Source organism: Pogoniulus pusillus, chromosome 27 (assembly GCF_015220805.1).
Source record: "Pogoniulus pusillus isolate bPogPus1 chromosome 27, bPogPus1.pri, whole genome shotgun sequence".
Taxonomy (NCBI): domain Eukaryota; kingdom Metazoa; phylum Chordata; class Aves; order Piciformes; family Lybiidae; genus Pogoniulus; species Pogoniulus pusillus.
The window spans coordinates 11,691,539-11,717,654 of NC_087290.1; the positions used below are offsets into that span (position 1 = coordinate 11,691,539).

The following is a 26,116-nucleotide window of genomic DNA, read 5'->3' on the forward strand; positions in this document are numbered from 1 at the left end:
GCATGTCAAATCTGGCCTGAAGCAAATTTTCACAGCTGAATTATAAACCCTGTAAACAAGGGTTTATGATGGAAATGCTGACACAACCTTAATTACAACCAGCGTGAGGAGGGGGAGGCTCTGTAACACACACTCCTTTTCACTCCACGGCCTCCAGCAAGGCAAACCTGCCAGCCAACACAAAGCCAACCTTGCTCACCCTTCCCCTGCACATTCAAGCAAGGCTGTGGGACGCTTTAACCAGATCTGATTGCTCAATGCTATCCCCTAGAAAAGGAAAAAAAAAAAACACCCCACCCCACACTCCTTAGTTTTGTAATAAAAGTATAATGTATAGCTTAAAAATAAATTAAATAAAGGAAACATTAAAAGATAAATGGAGCAGGATGCTCTATGGCTGAGGTAATTTGAGTGGAAAGGGAAGGAGGGAGTTTACATTAATAAATGATTAAAGGCCTTAACGAGGGCCTATCAGGTTGAACAGCAGAGCATACTTCTCCACCTCTCCTCCTTCAGCTCAGCTTTTTTACATTTGTTCTCGATGCTGATCAATATGGTTTTCATTTGCTGATTTCCATAATGCCATATGTGATCTGCTAGCCTGACATAATGAAGGCAGAGAGAGAGCTGAAGTCATTTGAACGTTCTCGCTCGCATGTCTGTCGCCAATTTAGAAAAGAAATAACTATTGAGAGGTAGAGTTTCCTCCTGTCTAGGAGGAACAGGGCAAGATTTGCATATGCAGATTCAAAAGTCCCCCTCCTCCTCCCGCTCGCCTCCTTCTTCAATTAATAAAGAGGGATTTATGGAGGAATATCCTCCCCCCACCATCTCAGTCAGAATGTGTTCGTAGAATGAAGAAGTATTCTTAAAAGTTTAAAGCTGAATGAGAGTTGGCTTCTCATCCTTGCTCTAGCTGAGATTTCCCTGGCATAAGCAAGGACGCAAACAAAGCTTTTCTGTCTGCTGAGTCGCAGCTCCTCACTGGTAAGGGTGCTGGAGCACAGGAGCAGACTACTCAGAGAGGTTGTGGTGTCTCCTCCCCTCTGGAAATTTTCAACCCCCTCCCCCCCCCCGATGCATTCCTGTGTGACCTGCCCTGGGTGATTCTGCTCTGGCAAGAGGGGTGGCCTGGATGATCTGTGGAGGTCCCTTCTAATCCCCACCATTCTGTGATTCTGCGGTCAGAGACCATGACAGCCAGAAAACTAAAGGACGATCTGCATTAGGCAACTTGTATTTCCAGCCTGCCACTGTCCTCACCAGCAGAGCTCAAAATCAATGTTGGATAGATAGCACACTTGGAAACTGAGCTCTTTTGCCCCCCCAGAAGTGGGACCTCTGTTTTACACCGATGGCATTATATAAATGCTAGATCTGTGTAATGAAAGCCCCAAACTGGCAGATACCTTCTGGAGGTTTGGAGCTGGGGTTTCTGCCACCTGCAAAACATCACTGGCACAGGAACAGCATGAGGGCTGTAATCAAATCGTAAAAAGGTAACTGGCTTACGACAGACAAGATGCTGCGGCAGATTTATAGGTGTTTGGCAGCCAATTTAGCTCTTTCTCTCGGTCAGATCTCATAGGAAAGGATGAAATAAGAGGTTTTTTAAAACACCTTGCCCTTTGCTTGCAATTATTTCCCACAGATGCCCAACTTTGTGATTTAATGAATTCTGTTTATGAAAAGTAAGCAACAGGTTCATGTCCTCCAAGGTGTCACTGTTTGGGTGATTCCACCTTGACCCAAATTCATGGTTCTTCATCAGCCCAAAGAGATGTGACCTGAATTTCAAGATACACCTTAGCACACAGCATTTCCTGTGCATGGTGGCCAGCAGCATCCCACAAAGTTTTGTTTGCTGCAAAGGGAGGATTCTTCCCCAGCTTTGCTTTTAATACACAATATGAAAACAAGAGATGAAAAATTACAGTAGGCATTCAATTCGAAAGTCAGGCTGCTGCTTTGGCTTCACAGTTGAGCAAGAAATCATGTTGTAGTAGACAGAAAGGTTCCAAAGCTTGGCTGGTGTCTCAGTTGAACACTGAGCCATAAAAATATTATTTGAGTTGCTGTTAATGGAACTTGCAGCTCATTAAGGCTATCTGACAGAGAGAAATTCATGTAGATAGGGATTAGTGACTGGTGAGCAACCTCTCTGTCATAAACAAAGTGTCTCTGAGCTTCAAAAGAGTTTAGTTAATGACTTAAAGATTCTTTCTCATTGTTTTCAGGCATTGCCAACTCTTTGTCTACAGGAAAAAGAGGCTTGGAAAAGCTGGACTTGGAACACACTTTCCAAGTTCCACAAATTACTACAGATATAACAATGGGGGGGGGGGGGGGGGGGGGGGGGGGGGGGGGGGGGGGGGGGGGGGGGGGGGGGGAAGGCAAGTGGAATACCAAACAAAAAAGAACCACTGCAGAAGAGTTCTGATGGCAAAATTAAACTACCCTGATACTGCTGAAATGATAAAGGGACTCCCTCTAGAAGCGAAAAGCAACACTAAAAGAATTTCTCCTGTTTGTATCATACTTTGGCATCTCTGTTTAGCCAGTGTAACTAATGGTAAGGGATTTCGGCTCTCCAATTACAATACTGCATTGACCTAATTGGGTTTTCTGGAGGGCTTTAGGGAATTCCTTGTTTAAAGACTTTATTCCCACTAAATTAAGAAAGATTTAGAAGTACAGCAGTTTCAGAAAGGGACAAATGAACCTACTGATCCGGAGCTGGAAAAATAAATTCTGGAGGAAACCTGACTGCAAGCAGCAGAAACACAAACCCCATGCCTCGAACTGTAAACTCCTCGCAGCAGTCTTGCTGGGATTAATAAATCAGAGTCGTCGTGAGCCTGCAGAGGAGACCTGAAAGCTCCAATAATCACCATCTCTGGGCCGAGAGCGCGGAGCCAGCGCTGCCGTCTGCCAATCCACTGCCTGCCATTAACCTCCCGCCCAATTACAGCCTCATTGGCAAAGCAAACAAGGAATTATTGGCTGTGCAGTCAGCCCTTTTTCTTCTCCCTGCTTCTCATTCTTTTTTTTTTCCCCCCCCTCTCTTTTTCCTGTTAGGAAAAAAAAAACCAAAAAACAACCCAACAAACCAAAAACACCCAACCCCAACAAGCCAACCCTCCCCATCTGCAAACACCTGATATTCATCTGAGTGCGGCAGTTGTACAGTCTTGTTAAATTGTTACCACCTTTTCCACCAGCAGTTTTGGCAATTAACCTCGTGGTCATACGCTTCAAAGGAAACAACTGTTGAGTTTAACCTCCTTGAGCTACCATGGATTCCTGTATGATTTTTTTCTTCAAACACTTTCATCCCCAACAACAACAACAACAAAAAAGCAGACTGATAAGGTGGGTGTTTATTTGCCTGCTTGGGCAGTTTATTAAGATGACAAATCTCTCGCCCAGCCACCACTATTTTGTGCTCCTCAAAGTACAGGCAGAAAGGAACTCTTCTGTTAATCTACATTTCCAAAGGCAGGGTATTCTGCTTACTGGAATCCACGTATTTGATACATCTGACCCGTCCTTGCCCCTCCTTGCAAATCTCTCATATATTTCTCAAAAGGCCTTAAAAGCTCAGACAACAGAAAATAAAAGTAGAGTTAATGCTAAGGACAGGAGATGCCATTAGAAATAGAATCAGAGAACAGTTTGGGTTGGAAGGGGACTTCAGAGGTTGTCTAAAATTCCCTGCAATAATGTTAATGTACATAATAAAAAATAATAATAGCAATGATGTTAATGTATTTATATATAAAATGTATTATTATTGCATTATAAATTATTATCATATATTTTATATAGTACAACTCCACCACCAAAACAGAACTACTTTACACATGAAGAGAGCTACAAATTCCTTCACCTTCAATTAGAATACCAGTTAGCAAGATGAGGATCTATGTTAGCACAAACTAAGTTAATTTTTCCTCCCATCTAAACGTCTAACTACAACATATATTCATTTACCAGACTTTGCAGCTGCTCCTTAGGCAACTGGATAGCTAATGATAGGAAAGTACCAAAGCAAATACTACAGGAGCATGATCAAATTACTTGGAATGTTGTTTCCCCCTCCCCATTTCCATTCTGGTATTACTGCACTCCTTCCCACCCCCCCCCAAAGTAATCACAAAAATGTAAAATGGGTTATTCTTAGAGAAGCTTCCAACAGGGAGCCAAAGAACACCAAAAAAGTGTTTGAATGACCTCTACGCTACTGAGCGAGCACACCCTGGCTGTGCTCATGCAGTGGGGCTAGAAGTTGAGGCATCACTTTTCACTGGCTACAAACTGCCTTGGGTGGGAGGGAGTGGCTGGAAGGGAGAAGGAACAAAATATTTGTCCAGGAAAAGAATGTAACAAAAGTTTGGTATCTGTCTTGCTGTGCAAGAAGGGGAAGCATTTGGGTAAGCATATGGCATATGTTTGGGCTTGTGAGGGAAGTGGAGGGGGGGGAAATAGCCACGATGTTCCGTGCAGCTCAGACCAAACAGAAAACTTATTCTGACTATTCTCATTTGTCAGAGTCTTTTCAAAACTAAGCAGATCTCTCTGTAGCTCTAAATGTCAAAGGAGGAAGTAACCAGTGGGTATGGAGTTCACATTTTAGGCTCTCTCTTAACTGTTTCCACTTTTAATTTTAAAATGCTTGTCAACAAAATGAAAAACTCCTTCACTCAAAAAAAAAAAAAAAAAAAAAAAAGAGGGGGGAGGGAAGAAAGAAGAAATTAGCACATTAAATGATACATGGGTCTGGTGCTATGTTGCACAGTTCAGTGAACCCCTGCGCAGATCAGCAAGATGGCTGGAAATGTCTCTTTCCGTCTGTTTTTCATCTCCAAAGCCTGTGTACTCAGCAGAGTGTGAAGAGTGCCTCTCTCCCCCCTCCCAACGCTCTCCTGCTCGCCCCCCACCCCCCCAAAGCCCCTGCAGCAGAGAACAGGAACTAGAGCAAATGCTTTTGTGAATTAAGAGATCTTGTGAGCGTAAATTTGGTCAGGCTGCTCCTTTCTGCAGGCCAGACCCGGCTGCTGCCCCAGGATGTGAACTGTCAGTTTGCATAGCTGGTGATGAGTTGCAGAACCATCAGTAAAGGTGAAGACGGCAGAAGCAAGAAAGATTCAAGACTGGTGGAAATCATTTCACAAGGAAAATTTCAGCCATCAGTGGGAGGAAGCTTTGAAAAATGCTGCCATTTCCGAGTCAGAACGAAGGAAAAATTAAATTACTGCCGGTGAGGCGAGCCAAAGTCGCATCTTACCCCAGGGAGAGGTTTGATAATGGTAAACATTTGACAGCTGGCCTGAAGTTGTTATCGTGTTCTAACAGTTGTTATAGTCTGAATGAACATTTCTGATAAGAGAACAGAAAGAAAAACACTAAAACCAGTTTTAATTTCTCGCTTGCTGTATTTTAAGCTGCGCTGCGCCCACAGCCAAACAGGTTCAGAGCACTTTGCCACCATCAGTCCCAGTAAAGCCTTGGTTTTTACACCAAGCAGTGGATCACAGTTTGCAACTCAATGGCAGCTCCACTAGAGCTGAGCCAACCTCAAGTCCAACCTAATGAAGAACTAAAAATGACTTCAACCCACCCACTTTCAACATCTCTTCTCCATTTCACAGAGTCACAGAACTGTCAGGGTTGGAAGGGACCGCAATGATCGTCTAGTTCCAACCCCCTCTGCCATGGATTGGAAGGGTTGGAACCCTTCCACTAGATCAGGTTCACTGAGAGCAGTTGCAAGAACTAACCACAAATTAGAGTGAAATTGGAAAAAATTAATCAGTTTAAGTGTTTAAGTTCAAGATCTACCACAAAACCTTGTTTCTTTATTACTTTGCTTCAAGTGGTTGAGGTACAACCACAAAAGTTTAACTCCCAGCCATCACGTAACAAAGAATAATCAGACAGACACAGCAGAAAGGTAGCAACCTCAGGTCCAGACCAGAGCAATAATGAATGCAAACCAGCTCTGTTTAGGCATAAAGTATGTGATCTTCACAGGAAATTTGATTATACATAAGATTTTTGTGTGTATGCTCAGTTCATAGTGACAAAGCCTGTATTGAGGAGGGAAGGAAGGCTCTGCATTGCTATCAGCAGCTCCTCCTGTAGAAAAGTGCAGTGTGGATATGGAGAGCCCATTACATGTGTATCAAAACCTACCATTCTGGCAATCAAACATGGGCTGGGATGGGCTTTTTTGTTGTTGTTGGGCTTTTTAAAATCAGGAATGCATTTCTAAGCTGTTTAACTTGGGCGACCTAACCCCACAGAACAAATACACTAAACATTTAGATCATTAAGATTAATATATATACACACCATAGCTATTAAAAACTCTGTTTAATAACCTACTGGATCTTCCTATCATTCCACACCTAAAACCCCTTCTCACTGCAGAGATAGGCACACACAACTGACAGTTAAAGCTAACAGATGGGTTAAAGCCATTTTTGATGGGAATGATCCTAACTACAGGCACACAATGCTTCAGTTAGAAAAGCAGGGTGTAAAACTTGTCCCTCAGATACATAAATTACCTCCCTCCAAACTTTCCCTGCATCTCTGACATTAGCAGGTAGAAAGTGTTTCATTATTTTCCTCAAACGACTCTACCCTAATCTTAAAGCAAGAGGGTATAAATTGATATTAAAGTATGGTATTTTGAGAATGTTTCAAAGCAAGGTCAAACGTGTATTAAAAAACCTACTAGTGTAGGCTAAAATAACAGTCTGGCTGAGCAGCCCTGGGTGCATCTGGGTTCAATTACCCACTACATCCTTGCTGTGTTTTCTACCAGCAAGAACAACGCAAGCCAGCCTCGGAGTTCACGAATAATGTCAAAGTTGGGTTACTCAGAAGAGGAATGAGATAAATCATCCAAATATCACAGGAATATTGGCAGACATTTTTGTCTACCCCCTTCTCCCCCCCTCCTTTATTTTATCACTGAAAGCAGCACAACATTGCATAACAAGACAGAGAGGACAAAAGTCCTCACCTCGGGAGGAAGGCTGAACCCGGGCTGGAATGCTTGCTGTCTTACACTCCAAAAGCGAATGAAAAGCACAAGTTAAAAACGATAGCCAAAAAAAGAAGAGAGAGGCAAAACCCCAAGCTAATGCTCAAGGCAAACAAACATGATTTACCACACTGTCACCCCGACTGGTTTCTTTTTTGTGTGTCTTTGACCCCGGAACAATGAGGCTGGATTAACATCCATTATTTGCATTCAACAAGCTGCCGTGTGGAGTAAGCAGGAGCTGCTCCAGCACCAGCCTCCTAAAAAAAGAAAGTGGCTGTGACACTTGTTGAAATCTTGGCTCTCTCCTTTCTAACGAGCTCACCAGTGCCCAAAACTTCAACTAAATACAAGTGTCTTGTGTCTCGTTTTCATGTTGTCAAGCTAGTTAATGAGGATTTAAGAGCTGGGTGGGGAAGCAACATACTGGGACTCATCTCAGCAGTGCCCCAGGGGTTAGAGGATGCCAGACTGGGAGCAGCCAGCCTAAAGATCACATCAAAATCAGGCTACCGTGTCCAATGCAGTCGGTGTAAGGCAGAAGTTAGTCTCCAAGGCCACAAGCCCTCCCGGAGGAGAGCTGCCACATCCCTGCACCGCACACCTCAACCTTTCCAACTGCTCCAGAATTGCGAGACTGTACTGAGATCACGAGTGAAACAACAGTGTCTCTGTCTGCAAGGATAGATGCTCCTCCAGGGAATGCCAGGATTGTCATTCGCTTCCATCAAGGCCCATAAAAAAGCAATTGTCAGTAAAGTTGTTCAAAATTATGTATGTTCTGGGAACAGTGGATAAAGTATTTTTAAAGCACCATGTTTAATTCTGAGCAGCTCTATATGGAACATGGTAAAAACCAGCAATAAACCCCTGCCATCCAAAAATGGGCTTGTTTTGTAAGAGAAATTGTTTTGCCCATCCTATATGCTCTTTGCAAAGGAATACCACATCTGCAAAATGATCAAATTGGGTTAAATTTAGAGGAAAAAGTGTCTTTTACCCAGATAGTCTTTGTCAGAACACTTCCAGATCAGAGCATAACAAGATTTTAAATCATGCAATATCCAACTGCTCCAGTATAGAGATGTATGTTTATTATAAATTCATACTGCTGTAATGTACCCAATTATATAAGGTCATTTCTTATAGAAAAGCACTTGGATAAAAGTTTTATGCCCCAACAGTCTGGCTGTTTATTAATTTACTATCGCAGCTGAGAAGCCCTCCGCTGATTGTTACAGGGACGTACACAACACACTTCTGCATTCCAGCAAAGCAACCTGCCCAGCCTACAAAATATTAACCAGCCACCAGAAACCTGGGCTGAGGGGACCTCAGGGCTCAGGCACTTCCAATATCTGTTCATAAGCCACTATCTCCTTCTCCCAGCACTTGCCTCCTGCTTACCTGTTACCCTGGAGAGTGGCACTTACAACGAATGCCACAAGTACATGGAATAACTAGACATGGACTGGCCTGACTTGGCAGGGACCTTAAAGATCATCTAGTTCCAACCCCTCTGCCGTAGGCCACAACTCCTTCCAATATAGACCAGGCTGTTCAAAGCCTCATCCAACCTGGTCTTAAACACCTCCAAGCATAAGACCTCCACAGCTTCTCTGGGCAGCCCATTCCATCATATTTACATGAATGGAATTTCAGCTCTGTCATGAACCAGCACTTCTCCAGCCAGTAATAAGCTACTTTTGCCCATAGCACAACTAAACCCTTGACAGGTCTGGCATTCATGACACAGAGAACCAGCAGACTCATGCTCAGCTCCTCCCTACCCTGAGCATCCAGCTAGTACAATGCTGAGTCAAACAGTTTCACTACAGTAACTAAGATACTGCACACAAGGAGTTATACACAGCCTTGCAGAGGAGAAGAGTGTTTACTGCATTTGGTTCTGGGAACCTCAGTTCAAGAGGGATATGGAACCGTTAGAGAGAGTCCAGCACAGAGCCACAAGGATGATGAAGAGAATGGAACATCTCTTTGTCCTGGAAGGCTAACAGGCCTATTAGATGTCCTGGCTTGGCACACCCTTCTGCTGATTGAGAAAGCAAGGGCAGGAGGAAAACAAAGGCTTGGGCCATTATGTGCCCTTCCAAAGTGATAAACAGGTACCCACAGGTGTTCAGGTACTTGTTAGTGCCTTGCCCAGATAAGGGTAAGCAGCCCTTTAATTGCCCCAACTAAATCACTCTCTTAGGAGGAAAGCCTGAGGGAGCTGGGGCTGTGCTGCTTGGAGAAGAGGATACTGAGAGGTGACCTCACCAATGGTTATAAATACCTAAAGGGTAAGTGCCAAGAGGCTGGAGCCAGGCTCCGCTGGGTGATGCCCAATGACAGCACAAGGGGCAATAGGTTGAAGCTGAGGCATAGGAAGTTTCATTTAAACATGAGGAGGATTTTTTTTTCCCTGTGGGGGTGACAGAACCCTGGAACAGACTGCCCAGGGGGGTTGTGGAGTCTCCCTCTCTGAAGATATTCAAAACCTGCCTGGACAGGCTTCTGTGTGATCTGGTATAGGAGAGCCTGCTCTGGCAGGGGGTTGGACTGGATAAGCATTTGAGGTCCTTGTCACGGAAGGTAGTTTGGGAGGTTGCGGGGAAAATACGCGAAGGCCTTCCTTCCTCTGAGATTCTATGATACTATGAAGAGAGCTTCTCTCTGGCTTGCTGGAGCCCAGCAAACTATCATGAGCAAGACAGACTTTTCAGTATGCAATGTGGATCATCAGAACTGTGCTCAGTAGGTCAGCCTAAAGCTGCCTACAAGGCACAGCTGCTTTTATGGTTTCACCTTCCTCCACCCAAACCAAATTCAAAACTCCCTCAGAAAATCAACCCTCACATTAGACAAGGGAATGAAACACTGAGAAACACTGCACAGAAAATCCCAAAGCAATTCCTTCACAGGATCACAGGATCACAAGATGTCAGGGTCCTGTTTCCCTGCTGCAAGTACTGTGAAGAACTCTACACCCTTAACCATGCAGGGATGAAGTCTTCACTCACAAGACAGTTTTAATGCCTGCAGTAAACCTGCTTAAGACTGAATTTACTTCTAGAATTTCAGTCTTTCACTTGCAGGCTGGAACTGGGAGGCATGGCAGAAGCGTGAGGAAGGGTGAGCATGGCCTTTCTTCTTCTCATGAAGAACAAAGGGAAGCAACTTCAATGCAACCTTGAAACAGAGCTACAGACAGAATTGTCTTCTGTAAAAATGATATTCCTCTGCCTACGATGTGTAAGTATCTGCTCTTATCTAATAGAAAGATCCTTTTGAAGTAAGTGGCTCAGCTGGCCTATGCCAATGCTTGTGTTACTAACCCAGAAGAAAGACTCATGGAATACACTGTGCAAAAGCTTTGTCTGATCTGTATCACTTTGAACCATAAAAGCAGCAAGAGGAAAAGCAGAAGCCGAAGTGCTTAATACTGGACAGCGACTTTCTTTAAATTGCTTCTACTCTCTAATGAAGTGCAGGGAGGCAGCTCTGCAGGAGCAGTGTGGAGTGGGTGCCTTCCTCGCAGCTCTACAGGAGCAGTGTGAAGGGGGTGCCCTTCCTGCACTGACAAACATCCAGTTGGGGCTCAGCAAACAGAAGTCAAGCTTTGCCTGCAACTCTGCTTTCTTGCTTTATAGCATTGTTTGTGAAAGGAGCACAGAATGATAGTGGTTGGAAGGACTCTCCAGAGATCCGAAGGAAGGGGGTTTTGGAGGCTATCTAAACCCAGTGTGAAATAAACATAATTCCAGGTTATCAGCCAGCAGAAAACCATAGAATTAACCAGGTTGGAAAAGACTGAGTCCAACCTATCAACTTAACACCTTCTAATTAACTAAACCATGGCACCCTCATCCAGTTTCCTTCTAAACACCTCCAGTGACAGTGACTCCACCACCTCCTCAGGCAGCCCATTCCAATGACAATCACTCTTTCTATGAAGAGCTTCTTCCTAACATCCAGTCTAAATCTACCTTGGCACAGCTTGAAGCTGTGTCCTATTGTTCTGTCACTGGGTGTCTGGGAGTAAAGACCAACCCCATCTGGCTACAACCTCCTTCAAGTAGTTGTAGAGAGCAATGAGGTCTCCCCTCAGCCTCCTCTTCTCCAGGCTGAACCACCCCAGGACCAGTCTTAACTGTCACTTCTGTCCATTTGCAGTTAGCTATTATAAAGCAAACAGATACTGCACATGAAAGTCCAAACACTCTCTTTATAGTTTTCTAACAATCAGAGATTTGGAAGGTATCTGACAAATCTATATCAAGCAGACTTCAAGCATGTAGGATATTTTAAAGTTAATTTTCAAAAGGTTATGGTTGATTTTCTGGTAGAAAAATACCAAAGGACCACTAAAGCTGTTCAGTTCCCTAACAATGATGTGAAGGATAAGTTTGCCTAGAATTTAGCCAGCATTTCTGAAGTGGCCTTCTATTTTTACACCGTGTTGTTGAGATGTTGTCATTCACAGAGCAGCAGCCATCACTCACTCTGGTATTTATAAAGAATTCAGTGGCAAACTCTTCAGATATTCTGGCATCCTTCTGAAGCACAGTGAATGTCCTGATGGTCTCTGGACAAGCTTTTGGGCAGAGTTAGGAACTTTCTTTCCAGTGCATTAAGACTCAAGGTTGAGTTTTTTACTGTGTATATATATATATTTTTTTTTACCTTCCAATTTCTTCTCTGCTCAGCTTTTAGAGATTCACAGATTGCATTGGTTGGAAAGCAACTTCCAATGTTTATCTTGTCCAACACCCCTACAGCTAACAGGGACACTTCCAACCAGAGCAGGTTGCCCAGGGCCACAGCAAATCTGACCTTGAATGTCTCCAGGGACAGGGCCTCAAACACATATCTGGGTAACCTGTTCCAGTGTTTTACCACTCTCATGGTGAATAACTTCCTCCTAAGGTCCAACATAAACCTGTCCTGCTCCAGTTTCAAACCACTGCCCTTTGTGTTATCCCCAAAAATCCTCCTAAACAGTTCATCACCAGACTTCCTGTAGGTCTCCATCAGATATTCAAATGCAGCTCCAAGGTCTCCTTGGAGCCTTCTTTTCTCCAGGCTGAACAGCCCCAACTCCTTCAGCATTTTAGGGAGGTGAAATGCTTCACAGCTCCTTCTTAACAGATTTGTGCCTCAAAATGGACAACTGTGCACCTTTGTTTCCATACTTGAGGACTCTGAAACTGGAACCCAGGAGATGCTATTCAAGAACCCTTGCTTAGATTTGCAGAAGCACCCCACCACCTACTGTAGAATCTTACCTAAAGGAGTATAGAGTAAGTAATCCTTGCTCCGGATTATCTTCCTGCAGATAGAATCAGTCAGGGTTGGAAGGGACCACAAAGATCATCCAGTTCCAACCCCCCCTGCCACATGCAGGAACACCTCACACGAGATCAGGCTGTCCAGAGCCTTGTCCAGCCTGGCCTTAAACACCCTCAGGGATGAGGCTTCCACCACCTCCCTGGGCAACCCATTCCAGGCTCTCACCATGCTGAAGAACTTCTTCCTAACATCCAGTCTGAATCTACCCATTTCTAGCTTTGTTCCATTCCCCCGAATCCTACCATTACCTGACAGCCAAAAAGTCCCTCCCCAGCTTTCTTGTAGGCCCCCTTAAGATACTGAAAGGCCACAATAAGGTCATCTGGGAGATGTTTCCTCTCCAGATTGAACAGCCCCAATTCCCTCAGTCTCTCCTTGCAGCAGAGCAGCTCCAGCCCTCTGATCATCCTCATGGCCTTTCTCTGGACACCTTCCATCACATCCATATCTCTCTTGTAACAAGGGCTCTAGAACTGGATGCAGTACTCCAGGGGGTCCTCACGAGTGTGGAGTAGGGGGGAAGGATCACTTCCCATGACCTGCTGCCCACATTGCTCTTGCTGCAGCACAGAAGGCCAAACAGATCCTGGGCTGCAAGAGCACACTGACAGCTTCTCATCCACCAGCACCCCAAAGTCTGTCTCCTCAGGGCTGCTCTCAAGCCAGTCACTGCCCAGCCTATATTGGTGCTTGGGATTGCTTCGACCCAGCTGCAGGACCTTTGAGTATCCCAGGACACTCCATCACTGAAGGCAGATGGAGCCATTCTGGAATTAACTAATTCTTTTCAAACACTTTCCCTGTGATTATGCCCAATGAATAAATAAACACACATTTCTGAGGGGGGAGATGTTATGGTTCAAAAAAGCAATACAACATCTTTCAGCTACCCTTTCTTAAAACCCTAATATGCTTGTGCATAAATAAAGCCCTTAGCTTGCTTGGATAGACTCTGGCTGAGACGTGCCGATGGTGCTAATTCAGAGCAGAAAACGCTCTTATTCCAGGCCACTGCAGTGAAGTGACATTTACCTAATGCAGCTATAAATTTCCTGATAATTAGTGGGCAGCTGATGGTGATGCAAGCTGACTAGTGCAGCAATGCCAGTCTCAAACTAGCTCTCCAACACCCACAAGTTAATCAGATTTAAACCCATCCCCCACCTAAAAAAACTCGTCCAAAATTCTGAAGTGTGCAGTGGCTCAGCGACAAAGGTTGGTGCCACTGAGCTTCCACCAGTTGCTGCAAGCTTTTAATGTTCCAGACTCTGCTACTAATGAGATGTAGCTCCCCTTTACACTCCACAATTTGCAATGGCAAAAAAAAAAAAAACAGACCAGAACTTCATGTGCCTGCACTTAGTGATACACAAGCGATATTCCCTGAGTTCTATGTAATTGTGGAGTTAATTTAGGTGAGTTCACAGGGCTTAAATGATGAAGTCTGGAGGTGTGCAACAACATCTTCAAGAGTGGAGTTAATTTAGGTGAGTTCACAGGGCTAAAATGCTGGAGTTTGAAGGTATGCAACAGCATCTATGAAAATGGATTAAATTAGCTAAGCTCACACAGCTAAATGCTGGAGCTTGGAGGTGTGCAACAGCATCTGCAGAAACAACTTTCAAAAGTTTCCTCTACAACTTGACAAGCCTCTGAGATTCCTTAGTCCTGAAAGTTTCCAGTGTCACTTGGATTTTTGAAGTAGCTGAGCAATTACTTTTGTACTAAACCACAATCTTCCAGCGGCTGCAAAGTGCAGAGTCCCAAATGTTGCTTCATTCCACATCACTACCACACAAAATAATTCAGTTTGACAAACAGATTTTAAGAAACTTTATTTGTTGCTTTCTTTTTCAAGCCTAATTCTGGAAAATGTTTACATTCTAACACTTTGGGTGTGTAAGACTGATGAAATTAGCCTTGGATGTCCTAGTACAGCAAGTTTATTTAGCACTGCAAGAACTAGTAGGGAAGTTGTAAGCAGATCCTCAGACAGAGAGAAAACACAGACCCATCCTTTAAAATACTTTCTCAAAACAATCTTTGACCTTTGAGGTGCATCATGAACGAGGCCAGTCAATCAGAGAAAACTCTTATCCCTTTGCTTTTCTGGGATCAACTGTTTTTTTATCACACTATTTGAGAAAGGGGGGGGAAAGAACTCCTTTCCCCATGACAGAATACTGTACTAAATCAAAACAGAAGATAAAATGTCATGAGAAAGTTAATTAACATTTGGAAGGCACTCTGACAGTCTCATTGACTGCAAAGGGCCATCCACACACTCTCATTGCTGAGGAAATGTTCAGGTCATCACTTGTCTCCTGAAGGAAGTGGAAGATGACAGCAAAGCTGTAAGGACACTTGCCACGTCCACCAGTGGTGCTCAGCAGATGTGACTCATCTGAGATGCAGGATCACAGCCAGTTTCCCTGCTGCACTTTACTTTGAGGGTTGTCTCTCATTTTTGAACAACCAAACCCAACAAATAACGTTTAACAGGTCACACTATCTGGGAGCAAGTGGAGTACCACAGGAGCTGTCCTGGGATCTGTCCTCTTTAATGTCTTCATCACTGCCTTGGGAAAAGCAACTGAGTGCACTCTTGGCACATTTACAGACCAAATTGGGAGGATATGCCGAAGTGCTTGAGGGCAGAGCTACCCCCTGGGACTGGGGAGGAACAGGCTGACAGAATCCTGGTGAAACTCAACAAGGACAAGTGCAAAGTCTCACACCTTGCAGGAAAGAGCCCTGTGCAGCCATGCCAGCTCCTGCACTACAACTGGTCAGGACGCAGAGAGCAAAGGCTCAGCTTAAGGCCAGCTACTATTGAACAAATACTTCTGTGAGGGATCTCTCTCCTCATTGGATCAACAGCATCCTCACCTGAACACAAACTGAAAAGAAAGGCACTGCAGAGATTAGGGTGGATTTTTACAGGCCTGCCTATTAATGCCTGCAACACATAACACAAAGACCTATAAAAAGTCAGGATGTGTTTTTCCACCTACTTGGCTTTTTAGTTCATACACTGATTCCATACACTGGTTATAGCCCAAGCTGATCTCTAAAAAGGGAAAATCCTATGGAACTGGGTGGGGAAAAAGTCCTACAATAAGGTGAAACCACCATGTTTATTTTTGGTTTGAATTCCTGGTTAATAGAAGTGTCAGACCATGTAGATCCTACCAATGAGCTTTTGAAGTCTGTCTTCAGTTACACATCCAACACCAGACAGGCACTTTGTGACCTCTCTCTGATTTAAAACTTGGTTGTAAGCATTACTTTTTTTGTCATTCTCTTTCCTTATTAAAAAGGGCAGTGAGGAAAAAAAGATGATTAAAGATATCAAACAAAGAGCAAACCTCCTGTGAATGGACTGTTGGAAAATAAAGTGCGATTTAATGACGTGAGAAATTAGATGAAACTGTCAAGTTTAAAAGAATCTTAAAATGGTTAACAGGTCAAAACATAAAAACTTCTTTATGTATAGAGTGAATATAAAGGGAACATGGTAAGTATCTGCCAAGGGTTAATTGCAACCCTGCATGAAAAGCAGTTAACAAGTGAGAGTTAGAACACCCAGGAGGAAAAGAAAAATTTTTCCAGTGCCATGAGAAATAAACAACAAGGGGGAAATATTTCCTTTGGCCACTGTTACCTCCTCTCCAAAAGCTCAGAGGAGCAGTGGGAATGCCAAGGCCTGGTTTGCTCTTGACTCCCTCTGAAACATTTGTCTTCATTACCACTCTTTTTAATCAGGGCTCCTTCATGAGTGTTTCTGCTCAGCCCCCAAGGGGCAACTCTGGGCTGCGATAAATCAGCATCCATACCGCAAGTCACTAATCAGCACTCTCAGGGAAAGAATAACAGCAAAGTGCAGACCACTAAAGGCTTGGAGAAACCTGAAGGCTTAGTGGCCTCAAGGAAGAATGGCCTACATAAAAATAATAAGCCAGTGAACCATCACTACCTTCTAGGCTTAGCAGGACTTGCATTTGGAGGACTCATTTCAAAGCCTCTTGCACACAGATTGTTCCCACTGCATAAAGGGCATTTCATCGATAAAGAATGAAGGCGCTGGCACCCTTCAGCTAATTCACTGCACTTCACTTCTGCCTTCTACCAGAAAGCATTCAAGGAAACAAACTTGGTAATGGATATCTGGTGCTGCCCTCCCACAATTCTGGAGAAAAGTATCGCTACACAACGAGACTGAAAAAAGAGCGGAAAGAGAAGAAAACACATTCCCAAGACACCTCCTCTGCTATTGCGATGGCAGAGGAAAGTATTTTGTCTGCTGTTTTTGCTTTAAAAGGTTATTTATAAACACAGCCACACAGATGTCATCTTAAAAGGAAAATATCTCCCGAAGGTTATCTGCACTCGTGATGATCTCCCTGCATCAGATCCCTGTGAAAACTGCCCCATGTTCCAACTGCAGAAACAATTGACATTTCAGTAGTCATTATTATTCCTCAAAATGGCCCAAATTCCCAAGTCTGCATCAATGCCTGCCAAAAACATCACAGGAAAAAAAAATGAAAGAAGAAGAAAGAAAGAAGAGGTGAATGCACACCCAAAACCTTTCTGTTTTTTCCCCACGTGGCTTGGATGCCAGTACCACTGTGAAATGACTGGGAGCTGTAAAACCCTGTTGGCATCCAAATTAGTCAACTAAGCACCCTCCTCTCCAACAGCTGTTAAACAAAAATCCCAGAGCAAGCTTTTCCAAAACCACAATTGCAGTCTTCCACAGTTTTTAGTTCCCCTGTTAAGGCTCATCTCTATGGTACCTGGAAACCTGGCCCACGTAGATAAAGTGATTCTGGCCATACATGGAAAGATGACAGAAAAAAGAAGAATCTTCCACTGTTCCTACTTCCAAAGCTCAGGAAAGTCCAGAAATCACATCCTTCCAGCGGGCAAACACCAGCATTCAAACTGAGCATTACTGCAGAGGAACCTTCTGCACTCCTGAATCAAACCAGAATTATTTACTGTTGTCTGTTTTCCCCCTTCCCCCAATACTCGATTTGTGGTTTCAGTCTCTCACCTCTAGAAGGACATTAGGTGCTGAAGAGACCAGAGAAGGGCAATGATGTTGGTGAAGGGCCTGGTGAGGAGCAGCTGAAGGACCTTGGGTTGTTTATTCTGGAGGAGAAGAGGCTGAAGGGAGACTTCATTGCTCTCTACAGCTCCCTGAAAGGAGGTTGGAGCCAGGTGATCATTACTCTCTTCTCCCAAGTAACACGCAATAGAATGAGAAGAAATGGCCTCAAGTTGCAGCAGGGAGGTTTAAGTTGGATATTAGGAACGAAAAAAGAAGTCCCTATTGAAAAAGTGTTTGGGCATTGGAACAGGCTGCCCAGGGAGGTGGTGGAGTCACCATCCCTGGAAGCATTCAGAAAACATGTGGGCATGGCACTCTGTGACATGGTTTACTGGGAAGGGAGGCGTTGGGTTCATGATTGGACTCAATGATCTTAGAACTCTTTTCCAGACTTACAGATTCTGTAACTTTCTTGCTATACAAACTGTAGAAGAGATAAAGTTGTAGCTGGGATGTAAAGAGGGACTCCTGCACATACTTCGTCATGGCCTAAATCTTGGGGCCCCTTGCATCTCCTTCACTTGGGTATTTCTATGGTGAGATGCACAGCCACAGCTAATTCATCTCTCTGTCTCATGCTGTGACACAGCTTTGGAACCTGAGTTTAACTGAATTAAATTAAGGAAGGGTAATGGTCCTATGCTACAACAGCATTGGTCTCTCTGCTTTGGAAGTCTCCTATCAGCAGATGGCCTCTGTCAGGTTACTAAGTAGCTTCCTCAGGACTCGAATCACTTTGTGCTAAATCTCTGCCAGACTCTTCATGTAAGCAAGAGAGCATCACTGGGACAGGGCAGCTTCTCAGTGAAGGTTTAATCCTGAGCACCAAACAGAGGAAGCTAAGAGTTGTAACCTCTGCTATTAACCCATCACAAACTGCTGAAGGGCTCTAAGCTCACACCCAGGTTTACCACGCTTAAAGGTGTTGCCATGAGCAACACCAAAAACGTTTATTACTCCCTGTAAAAAAATAAACAATCTGCTAATTATGCTTATTAGTTAATACACATTTGAATTTAGAAGTTATCTAAGTGCTAATTTCAGACGTTTAAAAAGAATATTCACTCCAGGGAGACACAATCTGCTCTGAAGTCAAATCTTTTGTGTGTTACAAACAGGTGTGGTTCAGGAAAGTCAGAGCTGGGTTACATTAAAAGAGCTGCTAAACCAGAGCATGGAATGTAACAAAAATATTCTCTACATCAACTGTGCTCCTTTACTTCAAAGAATTCAATATACTTCAGTGTTCCTTTCTCAAAGATGAAAATTGTCATTTAAGTTGTCTGGTCCCACTCCACTTAAATGATCCTTTAATTTCCTTTCTTATTTCTAAGCCCTCAGGTGGCTGCTGCAATGCTATCTGGCCTCGGTTGCATGTAAAGTTCACAGCTCCTTGCCTGATCTCATGATCCTCTCTCCAAACAGCACTTTCAGAAGCGTTTCCTGTCTAGCTCTGCCTTGCGTGATGTGCTCCTTGGCTGCATCAGCTGCCAGGCTAAATCCCTTTCGTGGAAAGCCGGAGAAAAGGCTGCCTGGCCCCTTCCCCCTCCACCTAGGGCCTGACATCCGGAACTGACTTAGGAAGTACTCTAATGGTTACCAAATTTTTGGGAACTGCCTTAGCTTTTCTGAGCTAAACATGTGTTTAGTACAGGCAGCATCCACTGTTGCCACTTGACCTTATGGCAGCCTTCGAGTTGCTGATTTTCCTTTTCCCTCCTCCCTGCCCCCTTTCCCTTGGAAAAAGAGAAAAAAAAAGAAAGAAAACTTTAGGCAGATAACACATGATGTAAATGCAAAATTATGTTGTGAAATGACTGCAAACATGCTGCTTTCCAGATGTTTGACGAGACAGTAAAGAAACAGCACAAAGAAGGGTCAACAGTTTCCGTCAGACGCTCCGCTGGGTTCCACATGAAAAAAAAAACCCAAACCCCAACATTCAGCTCTCCTGAATTGGAGGGACTCCGTGCAGCTGTCAAGCTATTTAGACTTTAAGAGAGAGAGCTCAAGGTTCTTCTGTCATCTGCCAAATTTCACTTCATCCATAGGTAGTTAAAAGACATTTGACTGTTAACATTCTACATACTTCCTAAACCCATTATTACCTCAAACAAAAGAGACTGCCTGGGAATTGATGCTCCTGGACAAAGCTGTGTCTTCTCTGTGCTTATAAACACAAATCTGCCCTGAGCTGCACCAAACCCCAAAACTTTGCAGGAGAAAATGATCAAAAAAGAATTGGAGGAAGAGATGAAAGACAAGAGAAGCTGCCAGGCGCTTCCCCTTCTCCTCACAGTGCCAAGAATGACCAAGGCCATTGCCACAAGGAATAAGAGCCGCTCTTATTCATCATCTAATCCCCCCAGCTGGTGTCAGGAGGACAGACAGATCACCCTGTTGGTCATGAATGCTGCTACCAGCACAGGGCCTCAGGAAGCTGCAGAGAAGTGAACATCTCTGCATGAATCCATCAGGGTCAGCAGGGCTGGAATTTAATTTCTTTCCAACTCTGCTTCCTCTCCCAGGACACAAATCTGTCCTTTTGGACAAGATCATCAGGAGCAGTGATTAAAAGGCTATTTTCGTGATGCTTTTCCTCGGTCCCCTTTTCCACTACAGCAGTACTTGTGATGGGCTGGGTGATACTTTTAACAGAAACTGGATGAATTAATCTTGAATTTCTGCATAGGAAAACACCAACCATAATTTGCAGACAGCTTTGCCAAAATGGAAAGCATGGTTTCAGACCTGCTTGTTTGTTAGCCTGTGATCCACTCCGTGTAGGATCACTTCAAATGCCTTTTAAAGACATGTGGCTTAGTCCTGCCCTGTGATGTTTACACGGTCGCCTGCAGCTTCCTTGCTCAGCTAAGGGGAAGGTTAAGCTCCTGCTCCAAAACCCTCACAGGCAGGGAGTACCACAGCCTGTATGCAAACTTGCATCTTGCATCTGGGAGACACCAAAAAGAGACACTCCATGAAGATGTCCTACACAAGGATACTGATCAGCATGATTACAGTGAATTATGGAGTGTCTTGATGTGAAAACAACACCATTGGAAATGTTTTTAACTCCAGACAGAACATGCATCTGTGGGATAGCTCTAAAACTGCTTATTCTGTTCTAGCTGCTCCAATCAATTTCCCTGCAGACAAACAAACTCCAAGTCTACAATGAATTAATTCACTGTATTCAGCAGCCAGTAGTTGGCAGCACGGTCTCTGTACCTCAGACACACGGCTTGGGGAAGTCTCCCCTGGCTGGTAGAAAACTGCATCTAATGGTATAAGAACGTTTGTTTGTGTTCCTTCTCTGCAGTAATCAGAATAAAAAAAGTTAGTGTGCTTTACCTGCCACTCACAGGAAGAAATTCTTCCTCCAGAAAAGCCTGACAGAAGAGATGAGCTGGATTTCCCTGTGTCATAGACTCAGCAAAATCTCTGCCTTGTCTTTTTTTTTTCCTGTGTTACTACAGCATTAAAACATTGCATGGATTGAAATAATGCACAATTCGTTTTATTTACAGTGAAAGAAATCATTCATTTGGTTGTGAAAGAGTTAATAAGGAAGAAAATCACACACAGTGCGTGTTAAAGGTTAGAGGAATAATCAGTCATTTGAAAAACACTACATAAACATTTTTCCGGATGCAATTTTCAGTCCAAGGATACATTTCCCAGTAGAAATCAGCAGCTAAAAAGGAAATCATTTAGTCTCCATAAGTGCCAAATTGTATCCTGATTTTTCCTGGTCTGGCTCGACTTTCAAAAACTAGCGGTTCAACTTCTGCAATCTTTCACCCAATGACTATATAAACACATCCTTGTAAGACAGACATAATCCTTGGGTGGGCCAATTTATGTTGGATTATGAAAATACTTAAAGTACAGAATCGTATAATGACTGTTGTCCTTTGGTTTTCACTAAATGGAAAAAAAAAAAAAAGTAAAATCCAATCTGACCCAAACCCAAAGCCTGCTAACACAGACAGGCTCCTCTGCTTCCAATGGCCATCCACGACCTTTTTCTCCTGCAACTGTGTCAACATCTTTTGAAAGTAATTAGGTACCACTGGATTTATTATTCGGTTATCACGAGCTCTATTTTAATGACACCTAATGTGATGTGTATCTATTTTGAGCTCTCACACGAAGGAAAAAAGAAAACAACAAAAAAACCCACTCAAATTCCTGGCAGACTGTCAGCATCTTGAGGTGGTGAGTTCCTGCCCAGCGTGAGCACGGGCTGCACTGCGCCACTGGCGTGAATGAAGTTGTTACACCAGCCGGAAAAACAATTCTCACTCTCAAAAACACCCTGGCTACTCTCTGTTTGGTTAAAGGTTATATAAATAGTAGCTTTAAGAAGGCTAAAACAATCCCAATACAAAGCAAAGATTCATTTGTAATTTACTGCTGCCCGACGCACAGAGACGCAGCCCCGCGTGTAAATGTATACTCCCCAAAATTATCTGTTCCTGCACATTTCTGCTTTCAGCAACATGGCTGAGAAACAATGGAAACTTTTATTCTTTGTGGAAAGGTAAATCCTGTTTTTTCACTCCCCTCCTGAAACTCGAGAGTTTTTACAGGCAACTACAAAAGTCAGCAGGCTAAAGCCAACAGTATCCTATCTTCAACACTTACCATGTGGTAGAAGAGAACTTTCCTTTCCCTCCAATGTATAAAGCTATGCGAAAGAAGACATTTTTCTAGTCTACAGAGAGTAAAGAATAAATTATAGTGATAAGATCTGGAAAAGTTTGGTTGGAAGTTAAGAGATTTTCACATCTGTGTCTACACATCCATGTCTTGGGAATAATGTATCTCAAGTACCAGTCACATAAAAATGCAAGAAATTGCTCCTCTCTCAAGTGCAGCAAAACCATTCATTGTACTCACGTCCACACTTGGACTAGTAGCTTACAACAGTGATCTGAGCTAGCAAACTAAACCAGCCTCCCTTAATTTAAAATACTATTTAACGTGTGTATGCATTAATACATAAATACTAACATACACACAACTTAATTCACCATGACAGAACTCCCTCTTTGAGCTTCGGCAAGTTAATTTATTCATGCTGTTCAAACATAAGCTGAGCGATACTGCAGTCAGCCTGCATGGAACACCACAGCCAGCTTGATTTACAGCCCTGAAGTCAATGACCAGCTTCCCCTCGGCTTCTTGGAGCTTTAGATTCACCTCCACTGCTTTTCCAGGCAGATTCTTATGTTGTGTTTCGAACAACAGCCTGGTGTCATGCCAACAGCCTCTGAGAAATGACGCCTCATTTGTTTGAAGAAAAATGATAATGGTGCAGCCTTTCACAAAGCTCATACTGAGCTTGTGCAGAACACCTGCAGCCATCACACGACAGCAACATGAGAACTGGCACTGTTGCAATGATTTCATGAAACTTTGAGTCACTCAAGGTAAGAGAACAACAGAAGCAAGCAAGATGTGCAGCCTAAGCTCTGTAGCAATGTTTTCTTCATCTATAGTGCTGCTGCTCGGACAACATAAACACGATGGACAATCTCATACACTATTTCACTGCCTTGCTTCCACAAAATGAAGAGAAATACAATTAATAATTGCAGTCATTGAAACTAAACTTAAACTTTTCTCTGATTGCTTAGTATCTCCCCTGTGGGGGCAGACTGTGAGATCTGGGATTCTTCAGCCTGGAGAAGGCTCTGGATCTTAGAGCAGCCTTCCAATAGCTGCAGGGGGTGACAGAATAGCTGGGGAAGGACTTCTTACAAGGGCTTGTAATGATAGGATGAGAGGGAATGGATTAAAGCTTGAGCACAGGACATTTAGACTGGAGATGAGGAAGAAATTCTTTACAGTGAGGGTGGCGAGACGCTGGAACAGGCTGCCCAGGGAGGTTGTGGATGCTTCTTCCCTGGAGGTGTTTAAAGCCAGGCTGGGTGAGGTCCTGAGCAACTTGGGCTGGTGAAAGGTGGAACTGGATGATCTCAAAGGTCCCTTCCAACTTAAATAATTTTGCAATGTTTCCAAAAGAAGGTTACATTTTGAGAGCCTAAATCACAGGAACAACAACAAAATCCCTCCATAATCCAAAACTCAGTGAGGAGTAACACACACTGAAGCCTTCCAACTGTGAGGATTTGAAGAGTCATGTGGAGCAAGCACCTCAGATGTCCACTTTATCCTACTTTGACTGGCCAAATCACCCACACAGATTCAACAGGACAGACTAGAAGAGCCTCAATACCTCTTTCAACCATGAAAGATTCTGTTTGCAAAACCCAAGGCTTTCTGCTTGACATATCTGGCGTTCCTTTTGGATTTACAACACCCTGCTCTGAAAGCTACCATTATTTAGAAGTGAAGAAAGAGAAGGGAATTTGCCCCATTTCTTCCCACTCCTTCCCTTTGCTATTGTCCCCTGTATCTATTTCCAGGAAGCCATATTCATTAGGGTTAATCTGCCTACTAAATGAATAAACAAAGGATTTCTCTGTCACTGAGAGGCCAGGTGAGCAGATATCATCTTCTAACACAGAAAATCATCCCCACAAATACCGTGCAGGAAATTACCTGCTGCAATCCCACACCTGGGATCACTTGGCAAGTAGCTTAGAAATGTTGAGTAGATGACTGAAATCAAACTCATTATAGATTTTTCTTTTCCAATTTTTTTTTTGGTGCAGATCTTCTATCAGCAGGAGGAAAAAGAAAAAAAACCAAGGCCTTTCTAAAAATGTGATGCAAAAAGAACTCAAACATCTTGGCTTGCAATACTTACTAAGAGCTGAGAAACTTTTCTCCTATGCAAATGCTCTGTGGATCACAGAAGCACAGAACCGTTGAGGTTGGAAGAGACCTTTAAGATCACCCAGTTCAACCCCTCACCCACAGCTCACATCCCGGCCACTGCTGCTGAGCCTCTGCCACCAAACCACAGCCCTCAGCACCAGATCCAGGCAGCTTTGAAACTCTGCACTGATGTAGACTCCAGCACCTTCCTGGGTAGCCTGTGCCAGTGCCTGAGAACCCTTGCTGAGAAGAAATTGTTCCTGATATCCAACCTGAACCTCCCCTGGCACCACTTGAGGCTGTTTCCTCCTGTTCTGTCACTAATTGCATGTCAGAAGAGACCAGCCCCCAGCTGGCTTCAGCCTCCTTTGGGGAAGTTGTAGAGGATGACAAACATGGTGAGTGGCCTGTTACAAATTATACAAAATTAATAATCAATATTAATTTTGATACCCAGGCCAAGATTGATAATAAATATGAAAACTCTTTATTAACATTATGTGGATTTGTGGAATTAAAGCATTCTACTGTCTTAGTAAGTAAATTCTTACACTAGTATTTACTTCCTACTTACTACCTAGGGCTGTCTCCAGTGGTGCTTATGCTGCAAAACCCATAAAAGCTCATAGAATTCATAGAATGGGTTGGAAGGGACCTTCAAGATCCTCCAGTTCCAATCTCCTGCTATGGGCAGGGACACCTTCCAGTAGCCCAGGCTGCTCAAGGTTTCATCCAACCTGGCTTTGGACAGGGAGGGGGCATCCATGACCTCTCTGGGCAACCAATTGCAGTGTCTCACCACCCTCACTACAAAGAATTTCTTCCTCATCTCCAGTCTAAACAGCCCTTCTCAAGCTTCAATCCATTTTCCCTCTCATTGTATCACTATGAGTCCTTGTAAGAAGTCCATTCTCAGCTTTCTTGCAGGCCCCTTTCAAGCTACTGGGAAAGTTCACAAATTGTAAGAATCTAATGAAATATACAGGGGAAAAAAGATCTAATGGAGCTGCAAGAAACTCTGGCATAAATACAGTCACCATCCCTGGAAGAGCTAAAGAAGCCTGTGGCCACGGCACATGATTTAGTGGCCACTGTGGGGTTAGGTTGATGGTTGGATTCAATGATCTCAGAGGGATTTTTTTTAACCCAAATAATTCTATCATTCTATGAATGGGAGAGGTCACAGGATAAAAGAAAAGAAGTCACAGAAGCACAGAATTAACTAGGTTGGAAGAGACCTCTAGGATCATTGAGTCCAAACTACCACCTAACACTTCTAATTAGCTAAACTATGGCACTAAGTGTCTCATCCAGCCTCCTTTTAAACACCTCCAGGAATGGTGACTCCATCACCTCCCCAGGCAGCCCATTCCAATGGGCAATCACTTCATGAAGTTTCTTCCTAACTTCCAGCCTAAACCTGCCCTGGTGTAGTTGGAGACTACGTCCTCTTGTTCTGTCACTGGGTGCCTGGGAGCAGAGACCAACCCCTGCTTAGCTACAATCTCCTTTCAGGATGTAGTGTAGAATCAAGTCACACCTAGAGAGAAAGACCAAAGTTCACAGCTCAGCAGTGCTGTGGAGGAAGAATGGCCAGGATCTGAAGCTGGCCTGGTTGGTGCCCCTAGAGCTAGAGAGCACAGGCTGCTGCTTCCCTCCTGCAAGCATGGACTCTGTTTGATGTTCCTTAAACAGCAAGCAAGAGGAGATAAATTAAAATTGAGAACCTTGAGAGGTCTTTGATCCTATTGCCTGGAAATATGTATAAGAATATTTTCTCCAGACGTACTTTTGCTATATAT

General features: G+C 43.7%; 1 protein-coding gene across 13 annotated transcripts in view; it reads right to left on the bottom strand.

The window, feature by feature from the left end:
* Window positions 1-26,116, bottom strand: part of BCAS3 (BCAS3 microtubule associated cell migration factor) — a 413,259-nt gene that overhangs the window by 192,320 nt on the left and 194,823 nt on the right. Inside the window, exon 24 of one of the 13 annotated variants that reach the window (XM_064166588.1) lies at window positions 5,299-5,379. The exons of 10 other annotated variants lie outside the window; for them this stretch is intronic. In XM_064166588.1, coding sequence (XP_064022658.1) covers window positions 5,339-5,379 — 41 coding nt within the window. In that variant the 3' untranslated portion in view covers window positions 5,299-5,338. Of the gene's footprint in view, window positions 1-5,298; window positions 5,380-21,044; window positions 21,220-22,172; window positions 22,243-26,116 lie in introns of those variants that run through there. 2 more of the 13 variants (XM_064166586.1, XM_064166591.1) reach the window with 2 other exon arrangements.